This window comes from Lathyrus oleraceus, chromosome 6, assembly GCF_024323335.1.
Source record: "Lathyrus oleraceus cultivar Zhongwan6 chromosome 6, CAAS_Psat_ZW6_1.0, whole genome shotgun sequence".
Taxonomy (NCBI): Eukaryota; Viridiplantae; Streptophyta; class Magnoliopsida; order Fabales; family Fabaceae; genus Lathyrus; species Lathyrus oleraceus.
In genome coordinates, this window is record NC_066584.1 from 58,111,268 (window position 1) to 58,124,885 (window position 13,618).

General features: G+C 38.2%; 1 protein-coding gene across 1 annotated transcript; it reads left to right on the forward strand.

Annotated features, from left to right (window-relative positions):
* The first annotated feature begins 10,234 nt into the window (after positions 1–10,234).
* LOC127093996 (uncharacterized) lies at positions 10,235–11,017 on the forward strand. The gene has a single exon (XM_051032879.1). The coding sequence runs from the start codon at positions 10,235–10,237 to the stop codon at positions 11,015–11,017; it is 783 nt and encodes a 260-aa protein (XP_050888836.1).
* The last annotated feature ends 2,601 nt before the right edge of the window (positions 11,018–13,618 follow it).

Sequence of the window (13,618 nt, forward strand, 5' to 3'; positions counted from 1 at the left end):
TTCAGCACTGTGTAAGACAAAAGGCTCTAGAGCTTCAGCTTTTGGAGGGCCATTCATAGGGTAACCATGTTGCCTCAAAGATAACACGGGGTTATAGTTGATGCAACCCTTGGTTCCTATCAACGGCACATAGAGGAAGTCTCCAATGCTGACAATAACATGCTCGGTTTCCCAATCCCTGATATACCACTTAACATGATTGGAGGTGAGGGAAGCTAACTTCTGGGAAGGCTTGAGTTCCTTTGAGACAAAAGGGCCTTCTTCGGGCATATGGGATCTAAACCAGGCATGCAACAACTGCGCACAACATAAGATGGTGCCTCCCTTCTTCTCATGACGATCATGGAGAGTGTAGTAGGGATCTTCCAAGAGGAACGGTACAGGGTTACCAGAGAGGAAAATTCTCACCGCCAGGTGATCCACAAAATGGTCAATATTTGGGAAGAGAACTATCCCATATACCAACACGGCTAACACAGCATAGAAGGCTTCCCAATTCCCTTCCTTTTCCATCTTCTTAGCTTAATCTTCTAAGAACTTCCTAGAAAAACCATTGAAAGCTCCCTTCACATCCCACTTGTCCACGACTTCAGAAACTTTTAGACCCAAAGCTAAAGCTATCCTCTTGGGAGGAGTATCTTCATCGAACTTAGGAAATGGATTATAATCCTTCAAATTCCGACCTATGATCCTCTCAAATTCCTCCAAGGTAGGAGCCAATTGGAAGTCAGAAAACGTGAAACAACGTAGAGGTGGATCATAGAACTGAGCAATAGTCAATGTGGTCATCATGTCCATCTTCTCATTTAGGATGTCCAAAATTCTTCCATAGTTTTGCATGAAGTTGTTGAGTTTGATTGGTGTTACTTTGGCACTCAACTTCTGCAGGCTGGTAAGGTCCACGTTCTTGTATTTGAACTGAAAAGTGCTTCTTCTCTCAGGATTCATTTTGCTAACAAGTCTTGGATTCCTGAAATAATGCGAAACAAACTAAGAGTTTTGCTTTTTATGTGTATGCAATGAATGGATGGATGCAATGTTTTTTTGGATAGGTTCAAAGGTCCGAGGTATGGATAAATTTGATTGCTTTCCAAAACGGGGTTCTCACCGGGTGTGATCTAAGGCTTTGTTACAAAGGATCCCCAGAGTCATTGATTCACAAGAATGTTTGACGCTTACGGGAAATACTTTCCGGTCGTCAACTCCATCAAGGGAATCTATTCTGGGTGAGGTTCTCGTACTGACTCTTACGAAGTATTCACCTCGGGAGTCTGCACTAAGCAACCATCGACTCGGTTCTAAATAGGGTACTCAGAGTCATGGATTCAAAAGAATGTTTGACGTTTACGGAAAATACTTTCCGATCGTCAACTCCATCTAGAGAATCTATTCTGAGCGAGGTTCTCGTATCAATTCTTACGAAGTATTCACCTCGGGAATCCATACTACGCAACCATCATTTCTAGTTGGCCAAAGGTTCAATGTTCTAAAGGTTCTTAGAGTCATGGACCCCTTTGAAACATTGAAGCTTACGAGGTATACACCTCGGGCGACAATATTTGCAAAAGGATCTACTCTAAGTGAGGTTCTCATACCGACTCTTACGAAGTATTCACCTCGGGAGTCTGTACTACTCAACCATCGTCCTATCTTATGTTTTTTCACTCTAGACTCGGGTGTAGAGTCTTTCCCACATGGTTTGTAATCAAATATCCAAGTACCCAACACAGCAGAACCAACAATAATAATAAAGATAATAAAAAACAATAAAATAAGGAAAAGCCACACAATTAAACAAACAAAGGCACACAAACGTCCTAACTAGGCTTGACTCACTTAGGAATTGGGTATGATCCCCAGCAGAGTCGCCATCTGTCGTACCTCAGGGAAAATGAGAATGACCTAAGTGAGGCGCAATCGCACGCTCGCAATGATGGACTGAACAGAGTCGCCATCGAACTTTATTTATTCCTAAAAAGGAAAAGGGAAATATCGATAAAACCCATGAAAGAACGACAATGATTATTGGTCGTCGCAACAAAATCAGGGTTCGGGAGTCGATTACGCGAGGGGAAGGTATTAACACCCCTCACGTCCGTTGTACTCAACGGGAACCATTAGGTTAGTTGTGTGCGTTAGTGTTAGTTGAAATGTTAGGCTTTAATTTATTAGATGGGAAAGGAAGAATAGAAGAGAGGGGAATGTTTTTGGATTTTTGACGAAGGACTAAACCTAAGTTTTTTATTAGTGGGCCTGACAAGATTTACAAATCCTGCTCCTACGTATCTCAACAGAGAAATCAAGGCTTACGTAGTTCTGGGTAGAAAAATGTTTGTTTGTTGGTCGATTTTAGCGGAAGCTACTTTGTGTCAAATCGATGCAAACATTGTTGGACTACCCAAAACAGGTGGAGAAACATTGCTTTGCATTATTTTGAAACAAAGTACATTTCGTTTTAGAAAAGGTTTAAGAGTCAATCGCACGGCGGCGAGAAAAGAAATTGATTGGTTTGAAGTGTTTTGAGTAATGGCGAGAACTTGGATGAGCGAGATATCCATCTCGAATCCTAGTCTCAGGAGTGCATGGTATCCACCACGTTCCATTTCCATCTTATTTACAAAAGTGTTTGATAAGGATTAAGTGTTTTGAATTTGATTGAGAAAGGGTTTGGAGAAACCGCATTGACAATTTTAAATGACGGCGAAAGCTAAGATAGGCGAGGCATCCACCTCGAATCTTAATCTCAGGAGTGCGTGGTATCCACCACGTTCCATTTCCATCTTTATTGAAAAGTGTTTAGATAAGAATTAAGTATTTTTGAGTTTTATTGTGAAAATGACTTGACTTTGGATCAAGCATTGATGGACGTTTAAGAGAAATTTGAATGAGTGTTTGAGAGAAAACAAAATAAATAAATTTGAATGATGGCGAGAGCTAGGATAGGCGAGACATCCATCTCGAACCCTAGTCTCAGGAGTGCGTGGTATCCACCACGTTCCATTTCCATCTTTATTGAAAAGGTCTTAAATATGAATTAATATTTTTTTGGGTTTTTATTAGGAAAAATGGCTTGACGTTGGATCAAGCATTTGATGAAGGTTTGAAATGATTATCGGATGTTCGTTTTAATTCTTGTATTAACAAATGAATAAAGAATGAAAGAATAAATATTATACACTTTATGGGATAGGGGTACATTTGTTATGAATGGGGATGGTTCATGGCAATTAAACAATAAGCATATATGCCTCAATCATCATACAAGTAGGCAACAGTTATCAATCAAATCAGATAAGTAAACAAGTATATAATCAAATCAAAGAATTAAAGAATGAAATAATGGAGCATTAAACAAGGCATGGGGAGTATGAACATGTTAAAAAATCAAACAATAGTAAGCATGGATGAAAGAAACAAGTATAACAGATAACAGATGAACCAGACAGATGAAAAGATGCACAAAAAGGGTCCATTGAAATTGATTAAATCAAGAAATGAGGTAAGGATCAAATAAAGTCAAGATAAAAGGCCTCTAATACATGGCCTATGAAATGAACAAATGAGGATCAAAAGATCTCTTCAATTGCCATAAGCAATCCCTAAGTCAAACATCGATCATAAAGAAGTTAACTGAAAAATCGAGCCAACTTAATAAATATCAAATAAATAGCAAATTAATCAAGAAAATTATGAAAAATTAAACTAAGTAAGGTGGGGTCAGGACATCATCATCCCCCAAAAATATTTTTAAAATAATGAAAATTGGTTCATGAATTAATTGAAATAAAATAGAAGTCAAACCAAAAGTCAACCAACAAGACTAGGTTAGAAATAAATCAAGAATAAATAGAAAATTAATCAAGAAAATTATGAAAACTTAAACTAAATAAAGTGGGGACAGGACATCATCATCCCCCAAAAAGATTTCAAAAATAATAAAAATTGGTACATGAATTAATTGAAACAAAACAAGAGTCAAACCAAAAGTCAACCAACCAAACTAGGTTAAAAATAAATCAAGAATAAATTAAAAATGTGAAATAAAAATATAAAAAAAGGTCAGGTTGACCATGGGACAGTGGTCAACCTTCATCCCAAAAATCAAAAGCTAAAAATAATTTTAAGCTATAAAAATAAAATCAAGAATTTAATGTATGCTAAAATGAATCACTTGGAATAAATAATTAAAATAAAATATCAATATTAAATAAATGCAAAAATAAAAATTAAATAAAATTAAATAAGGCATCAAGAAAAATGGAAAATATTTTTGGATAATTTTATGGATAAAGAAAATATTTTATATCAATTAAAATCAAAACAGAAAATAAATATGAATTAAAAAAGAAAAATGAACATGGAAGTGTATTAGTGCTGATGGGCCAGGAAAGGGGGGTGTGAAAAGCAGACTGCGCAGGCCCATGATCCAACTGTCGCACCCCAAAATTTGACTTTGGCTTTGTTGACCACATCTTGATTAATCTCGTTGTCTCGTATTCATCTCAATTTCTTAAACTTCGCGTGACAACTGGTTTGATTAGGTTTTGTGTGTTTTCGTTGCTTACCGTGTTGTATTTCGTTGTTTTAGCAAAACCTGGCCGATATCGTTGCCTCGTATTTATCTCGCTTATCTCTTTTGTGCGTGGCATCGCTTCGATTAGGTTTTGTGCGTTTTTATCTATTTAATTGTTTGTTTGTCGGTATTTTGACTGTATTTCGAATATATTAGAGTTTTCGTATTGTCCGATTATTTGTGATTGTGTTTGTCAGCGTTTTCGTGATGTCGTGTTGATTTTATTATTGCCTAGGGTTGTTTATTTAATTACGTGTTGTGCCGTGTGATTTAATCGAGTCTGTTTGAGTCGTGTTGTTGATTTTACTGGTTTACCGGTTTACTGGTTTATTGGTTTTATCAATTTGTCTGTTTTGCTGTGCAAATTGTCATCATTTTTATCGCGTTCGTGTCGCTCGATTTTATCGTATTTTAATCGTGTGTCGTTTAATATTATTTGTGCTTAATATTAATTGTGTTTAGTTGTTAATTAGTTTATTTAATTAGGATTAATATTATATTAGTTTATTATTATTATTATTATATAATATATAAATTATATTATTAATTTATGTTAGATATTTTTTTAGGTTTCCTATTGTTTAAGTAATCTAAATATATATTATTAATTTATGTTAGATATTTTTTAGGTTTTCTATTGTTGAAGTAATCTAAATATATATTATTAATTTATGTTAGATATTTTTTAGGTTTCCTATTGTTTAAGTAATCTAAATATATATATATATATATATATATAGATGTTGTTAGTAAGAAAAAAGAAGGAGGTGGTTCAGTAAGAAAAAACGTGTGGTGAGAGAAACAGAGAATTGAAAACGAAATATTTTTCCAAAAGCATTACCGTATTTCACTTGTTCTTCATTTTCGGTAACCCAAAATCGTCCCGATTATTCACCGAAACACAAAACCGATTTCATGTCTTTGAAGTTCGTTGAGTCCAGATCACAAATATCCAAGGTTCATTTCATTCCGGCGTCGTTTCACCGATCAAAAGCGACGTTGAAGTCAGGTACTCACGAAGGCAGCCAGCACTGCGTCGGTGACGGTTTCCAGCTTTCGGTCGATCATTTGGACGATCAGAAGTTCATCCTCTTCACACAAGGTAATATTCTTCACTTATCTCTGAAATCGGCAAAGTTCCGGCTTGCCGACATGTGTTTTAATATATTATTTATCTAAATATATATATATATATATATATATATATATATATATATATATATATATATATATATATATATATATATATATATATTATTTTTGTCTATTATATATCTAAATATATATATATATATATATATATATATATATATATATATATTATCTTTGTATATATATATATATATATTATTTTTGTCTATTATATATTATTTGTCTAAATGTACATATATATTATTTTTGTCTACTATATATTTATTGTCTAAAATATATATATATATATATATATATATATATATATATATATATATATATATATATATATATATATTACTTTTGTTTACTAAATATTGTTTATCTTTTATTATTATTTTGCATATATGTTTTATTTAAATGTTAGTTAAATTAATTATTTGTTTAAATGTTTATTTTAATTAAATGTTTATTTATATCAAATGTTTATTTTGTCTAAAGTAAATGTTTATATTGTTTTTTATATTTGTTTATGTTGTTACTAACCGTTTCGTTTCAGTTTCAGCTCGATTAACTCCACTGACTATTCGTAATACTAACTATTCATAGCTAACTGTGTTGTAATAATTTACTTTCTCGCATTTTTTATGTTCTGTATTGTGTGTTTAATCGTATTGTTCACGTTTTATGTTAAAAAATCGAAAAATCCAAAAAAGAGAAACCCGATGCGATTCCAACGGTCGCCGTTTAAGAAACCCTTTTCACACACTCACAAGCTTACTCTTGGGCTTCCTTATAATGAGCCCATTTATTTATTGTTTCAGGGTTTAGGCTCGTTCAAATCTTTTGCCAGCTTTGGCTTTTCAGTTTAAAAACATTTTCAAAAGGACGTGTCAGTCTCGAAGCCTCCCGCCTAGGTCGAGCAAGAGATGGCAAGACACGCCAATCTAAAATCAACAAAACAGACTTTCCCCTTTTCTTTTGGGAGAACTACGTGGATTCTGATTTCTCCATTGCGCCTTGGAGATACGTAGGCATGAAGTCTACGACTTTATCGAGTCCAAAAGCAATAAAATCAAGTTATTTTCTCATCTCCCCAATCAAACGATCAAAGCGAAAAAAGCAAAGCATTCACATAAACATAAGCAAAAAGGTTCCTGTGGAGTACCACAGATGTAGAGGGTGCTAATACCTTCCCTTTGCATAACCAACCCCCGAACCCGTAACTCTAAAGGGATTTATCGTTATTTTTCCCTTCCTCTTTTTGGATAAAATAAAAGACGGTGGCGACTCTTGCATTTAAAATATTTTTCAAACGGGTTAAGTTCAATCAATACTTAATCTCGTGAAAAATCCCGCCGCGACAGAATGGCGACTCTGCTGGGGACACAATGATTAAACTTATTTGAGGGTTTAGCCTATCTTTGCTTGTTTATATGTTTGCTTTGTGGATATTTGCTAAATTGTATTGTTTGTAATGTTTGTTATTTTGGGTTTTGGGGGATACTTGTGATAAATCCTATACCCGGATTTGGGGCACATTTGAGATAGGATGGATGATAATTCAGGTTGACTTGATAGGAGACAATCCTTACCGAGTTGACTTGAGCCTTTGTCCGCTTGGTGGAGGCCTCTTTGAGGGTGATAGTGCTAAACAAGTCATTTGTGAGGCATTGTTGCTTTCGACGAGCCCGTGAAGCCAAGGACCTTAGTTTACCTTTACCCCATCTTGGCCTTACTTAGGATGTGATGCGGTGACCACTTCGGACCAAAAGTCTGGTTTGGTTGATACGCGATATCACACTCAAGCGAGATTCTTTTGAGAATAATATTGGAAAGCGAGCAGTTGCTTAACCCGGTATTATCCGAAGAAGGATCCATAACCTTGGGAACTTTTAGAACCCGTTTGGCAGGTGAACCTTAGAACTTATCTGGGGGCTTTGTCCTAAACTCCATGCTGGTGATGAACTTTGAACCTTGTATTGTTTGACCATGTTAGTGTTTGTTGCATTCATGCATGACATGCATTCATTCCCATCATTTCAACCTTTTTCCCAGGAACTTAAAGTGAGGATTGCAAATATTGCAGGAAACATGGATTTTGGACAGAGAAGTGTGAAAAAGTACAATCTCATCAATCCAAAGATAGATGAACTAAAGAAACTGGTTTCTTCGATCGCAGATCCTATTGGTTTCAGAGACAGATATGGGGCACTTATATCTTTATTGACACTTAGGATGGAAGAAGGGTTATTGCAGACATTAGTACAGTTCTATGATCCAGTCTATCACTGTTTCACATTCCCAGACTATCAAGTCATGCCTACATTGGAAGAGTATGCCCAGTTGCTTCACATCCTAGTTGCTGATACAGTACCTTTCTCTGGTTCAGAAAAGTTACCCGAGCACAGTTCTCTTGCAAAAGTGTTGTACATGAAGAAGTCAGAATTCAAGAATAACTTCACCACCAAAGGAGGACTTCCAGGTTTCACTGCCAAGTTCTTAATGGGGAAGGTTTCTTATTTTGCCAGTCAAGGTTGTGATATTATTGTGGAGCATCTGTTCGCCTTGTTGATCTACGGTTTGTTACTATTTCCTAATATTGAAGGTTTTGTGGATTCATATGCTATACGCATCTTCCTAAGTGGTAATCCTGTTCCAACTTTGCTCGGAGACACCTATCATTCCATCCATTACCGTACTTTGAAAGGAGGAGGAACCATAGTCTGCTGTATACCGTTACTCTACAAATGGTTTGTCTCTCATCTTCCTAAGTCAGCTACTTTTTGGGATCGCAATTCAGGACTTCAGTGGTCACAGAGGATTATGTCTCTTACCCAGTCAGATATTGCATGGTATAATAGAGTTTTAGACGATGTGAAGATCATTGATAGTTACGGGGAGTTCCCCAATGTGCCCCTCATGGGCACAAAGGGAATCATTTCTTATAATCCAGTACTTGCTAGGAGACAACTCGGTTACCCTATGAAGGACAAGCCTCCTAACATTCTTTTAGAAGGTATTTTCTTGAGGGATAACGAGGAGGACCCTACTATGAAAGAGAGAGTAGTAAGAGCTTGGCATCGTGTTTGTCGTAAAGGGAGACTTGAATTGGGTAAGAAAGATTATACCTCCTATGAGCCGTACCTCCAGTGGATCAGAGCCAGAGCTATACAGTTGAAAATGCCATACCCACATCATGATCCTATCAAACCCGCTCCGTTGAAGACCCCCTACCTTCCGCTAGATGACAAAGAAGAACTCCAAGCCACCTTGGAAAGGGTCAAGAAAGAGAGAGACGCTTGGAAGGATAAGGCCCAGGTGCTCGAAATGGAAAATGAAGAACTTCAGAGACAGTTAAAGGAGCAGAGTGGAGAAGATCGTGCAGGTAAATGTCCAAGGGTGCTAGAGGATTTATTTTCCTCAGGCACAACAGATTACTCCCAGATTCCACAGTCCTCAGGTGCATGGAAAGGTCTTGTAGACAGTTTGGTGAAGGAGAAAGCTTTTATGCAGAAGGCCTATGAAGAAAGAATTGAGAGACTTGAAGGACAACTCCTACTTGTTTATGCTCGTCCTGATGACACATGTCCTTAAATGGTTTTCTTGGTTGTATTTTGGGTTGATAACTTTGTATATTTTGATAAAAATGCTAAAAATGAAAAATTTTGTTTTGTTATCAAAAATGTTTGCAATTCTATCTTTTCCTTCACTTAGAGTTCCTTGGAAAATCATTCATTTTGCATATCCATGCATCACGTGCATACAGGTTGTCTGTCTTGGTCCAGTCTTCTAACAGTTGCTTCCCGCCAGCAGATCCATTTCAAGCTGACGCATAATTACAACACAAGAGCCAACTACAAAAGAAGAATGGAGATAACAGATAACGAGAACCGAGAATTGAAAGCTCAGGTTGACCGCCTTTCTGCTATGGTCGAGACATTGATAGCAAATCAAGCAGCCCAAGCTGCTCAACTTCAAACAGCACAAGCTCAGGTTGCCGAAGCACAAGATGCACAGATCCAGGCGCAAGCACAGGCAGCAGAGATGCGCAACCAAATGTTAACCGCCCGTCTACAAGCAGAGGAAGCTCAGGCTAGGGCTCAAGTTCATAATTCAGGACAGACTTCGGCACAAAATCAACCTCAAATTCAGAATCAGACAACAGCAACACCCGTCACTACAGTCATCGCTTCAGAAATCAACGCTGTCCCAGTCACTTCTGTTACCATCACAGCATCCCGTCCTTGGGAAATACCCAGGGATCTTAATCAAGATAGATATCAACAAGAGTTCGTTCCACCAAATGCTCTTGTCTTCACTAATGTGCCTCCCGTTGTTCACTATACTCCTCACCTAGGAGAACCTGTCTATCACGGACCTACCCCAAGTGAGGATCCTGGTCTCAATGATAGAATGGATGAATTCCAGGATCAGTTTGCGGAATTACAAAAAGAGATAAAAGCTCTTCGTGGGAAAGAACTGTTTAGCAGAGATGTAAATGATATGTGTTTGGTTCCAAACGTAAGGATGCCAACAAAATTTAAACTACCAGAATTTGAAAAGTACAAAGGAAGTTCTTGTCCACAGACCCATTTGGTTATGTACGTGCGAAAGATGTCAATGTACACCAACGACCAAAGGATGCTCATTCATTGTTTTCAAGACAGCCTTACCGGTGCAGCTTTACGCTGGTATATGGGATTAGACAGTTCTCAGATCAAGACTTTCAACGATTTAGGCGAGGCATTTATCAAACATTACAAATACAACCTTGATAATGTGCCAGACCGAGATCAGTTGAGGTCCATGCAACAAAGAGAAAAGGAGACATTCCATGAATACGCGCAAAGGTGGCGCGAAATTGCAGCACAGGTTGTTCCACCTATGGAAGAAAAGGAGATGACGAAAGTGTTCTTAAAGACTCTTGATACTTTTTATTACGAGAGGATGATTGCAAGCGCTCCTACAGACTTTACTGACATGGTAAACATGGGAGTCCGTTTAGAGGAAGCAGTTCGAGAAGGGCGTCTAGTCAGAGAAGGAAGTTCATCTTCAAGCGGGGCAAAGAGGTACGACGGTTTTATGAAAAAGAAGGAACAAGAAACTAATGCTGTGTCCTATAGTCATCCAAGAAGGATCAATTATCCTTACCATTCCCAACACCAACATATAGCAGCCGTGACTCCAGTAATCACTTCCGCTCCAGTTCAAGTCCAATACCCTCAGCAGCGTACCAACCGCTTCCAACAGAATACTCAGTATCAGCAACAACATCAACATCAGTTACAACAACGTCCACCACAACAGTAAAGAAGAACCAATTTTGATCCAATTCCAATGTCATATGCAGAATTGTATCCAGCTTTGATCACTAAAAACCTTGTGCAACCACGACCACGACCTCTTGTACCAGAAGTGCTACCTTGGTGGTACAAGCCAGAGGTATCTTGTCCCTTTCATCAGAATGCTCCAGGTCATGACTTAGACAACTGTTTTGCTTTAAAGTTGGAAGTACAGAAGTTGACAAGAGCAAGTATCCTGACCTTCAAGAACATGGGTCCCAATGTGAAGGACAATCCAATGCCAAGTCATGGTCCTTCATCAGTGAACAATATAGAAGTTTGTCTCAATGAACAACATGTTACGAAGATAGAGGAGATTCGGCGGTCTTTGGTTGAAATTCATTTTGTTTTATGTGCTCATGGTCTATTCCAACATGACCACCAGATCTGTGGTACATGTTCAGTCAATTCAAGAGGTTGTAGAAAGATTCAAGATAATTTGCAAGGCGTCCTTGATCAGGGTTTGATTCAGATTTCTAGACAAGTGAGTTCTCCAGAATCACAAGAACAAGAGGTGAATGTCATCATTCCTTGCTTCAACATTCCAGAGAAAGTAGAGATAGCTTATCATCCGAGGGAGCCAGTGGTGATTTGCCCTCCGGGCCCAATGCCTTACACTTCAGATAAAGCGGTCCCCTACCACTATGCAGCAACTATTATTGAGAACGGTAAAGAGGTCGAGATTAAAACCTTAGCCTCAGTTACCAATATCGCTGCAAATAGCCGAATGACGCGCAGTGGCCGCGTGTTCGCTCCGCCGGTTATCCCAAGTAGAAATGTTGAGAAAGATCCAGTAGTCGTGGTACCAGCGACAAGAGAAGCAGAAGGGAAAACAAGCAATTCAACCCTTGATAAAGAAACAGATGAACTACTTAGAATTATCAAGCTCAGTGACTACAAAGTGGTAGATCAGTTGCTACAGACACCGTCAAAAATCTCGATCCTGTCCTTATTATTGAATTCAGCTGTCCACAGAGAAGCACTACTGAAGGTGCTTGATCAAGCCTTTGTAGAACAGGATATAACAGCAGAGCAGTTCAACAATGTTGTGGCAGCATCACTTCGTGCAATGACTTAGGCTTTTGTGATGAAGAACTGCCAGAAGAAGGAAAGAATCACAACTTCGCTCTCCATATCTCAGCCAATTGTCAAGGGGATTCTTTGTCTAATATCCTAATTGACACCGGTTCATCTCTGAATGTCATGCCCAAGTCTACCTTGGTGAAGCTAAAGTACAAAGGGGGGCAAATGCGGCACAGTGGAATTATTGTGAAAGCGTTCGATGGATCAAGAAAATCAGTCATTGGAGAAGTTGATTTGCCTATTGGTATTGGACCACATGTATTCCAGATCACTTTCCAGGTTATGGATATAGTGCCAGCTTATAGCTGTCTGCTCGGACGCCCATGGATTCATGAGGCGGGTGCCATTACATCCACGTTACACCAGAAGTTAAAATTTTTCAAGAATGGGCAAATAGTGACGGTTAATGGGGAGCAGGCTATGCTGATTAGCCACCTTTCATCGTTTAGTGTGATAGAAGCAGACGAAACGGCTGTTCAAACTCCATTTCAGGCCCTGACCATCGATGATTACAAGAAAAGTGAAGGTTCAATCGCGTCATTCAAAGACGCCCAGCAGATTGTCAAGACAGGTCCTACAGAAATGTGGGGCAAGGTGATAGAGTTGTCAGAAAACGTTAACCATGCAGGATTAGGCTTTGTTGATGGAAAACAAGTGCAGACTTCAGTGGTGCGACCTTTCAAAGATATCTTTCACAGCGGTGGGTTTATCAACATGGTAGCAGTTGAGGAGGATACTTTTGAGGGAAAGACAGAAGACGAAGGCCCCAGATTTGTGACACCAGGAGTAGTTATGAAGAACTGGACCGCAGTTGACATCCCACATTGTGTCCATATATCAAAGTAATTAAGCTTTTCAGTTTTCAAAAATCTTCCGCTTTAGCCCAAAGCGCGAAGCATTAATTTTGTAAAATGGGCACTTTTGTCAAAAACGTACTATCCATGAAAAAGATCTTTTGTGTTCCTATACACTTGTGTCCTTTTATCTTCTCAGCTTTTTCGGAAAATGGTAACACAAAAAAAAACCTTAAAAAGAACACATTTTTGCATGTCATGGTCAGTCCTCTAAAAATAATTGTTTGTACAGGTTACTTAAACCCGTTGAACACAATGACATCATGCCCTCTCCCAACTTTGAACATTCTGTATTCGAAGCTGAAGAGGAAGAGTGGGATGAGATTCCAGAAGAGGTCGCCCGCCAGCTTGAAAATGAAGAAGACAATATTCAGCCATACAAGGAGCCTTTGGAAACAGTCAACTTGGGTTCGGAAGAAAATGTGAAAGAAGACAAAATTGGAGCATTGTTATCCCCACAGGTCAAGGAGCAATTGATCAGCCTGTTGAAAGAGTATGTAGATGTGTTTGCTTGGTCTTATCAAGATATGCCTGGTCTCGACACTGACATCGTAGAGCACAAGCTACCTTTGAAGCCAGAATGTCCACCGGTCAAACAGAAATTAAGAAGAACACATCCAGATATGGCCGTC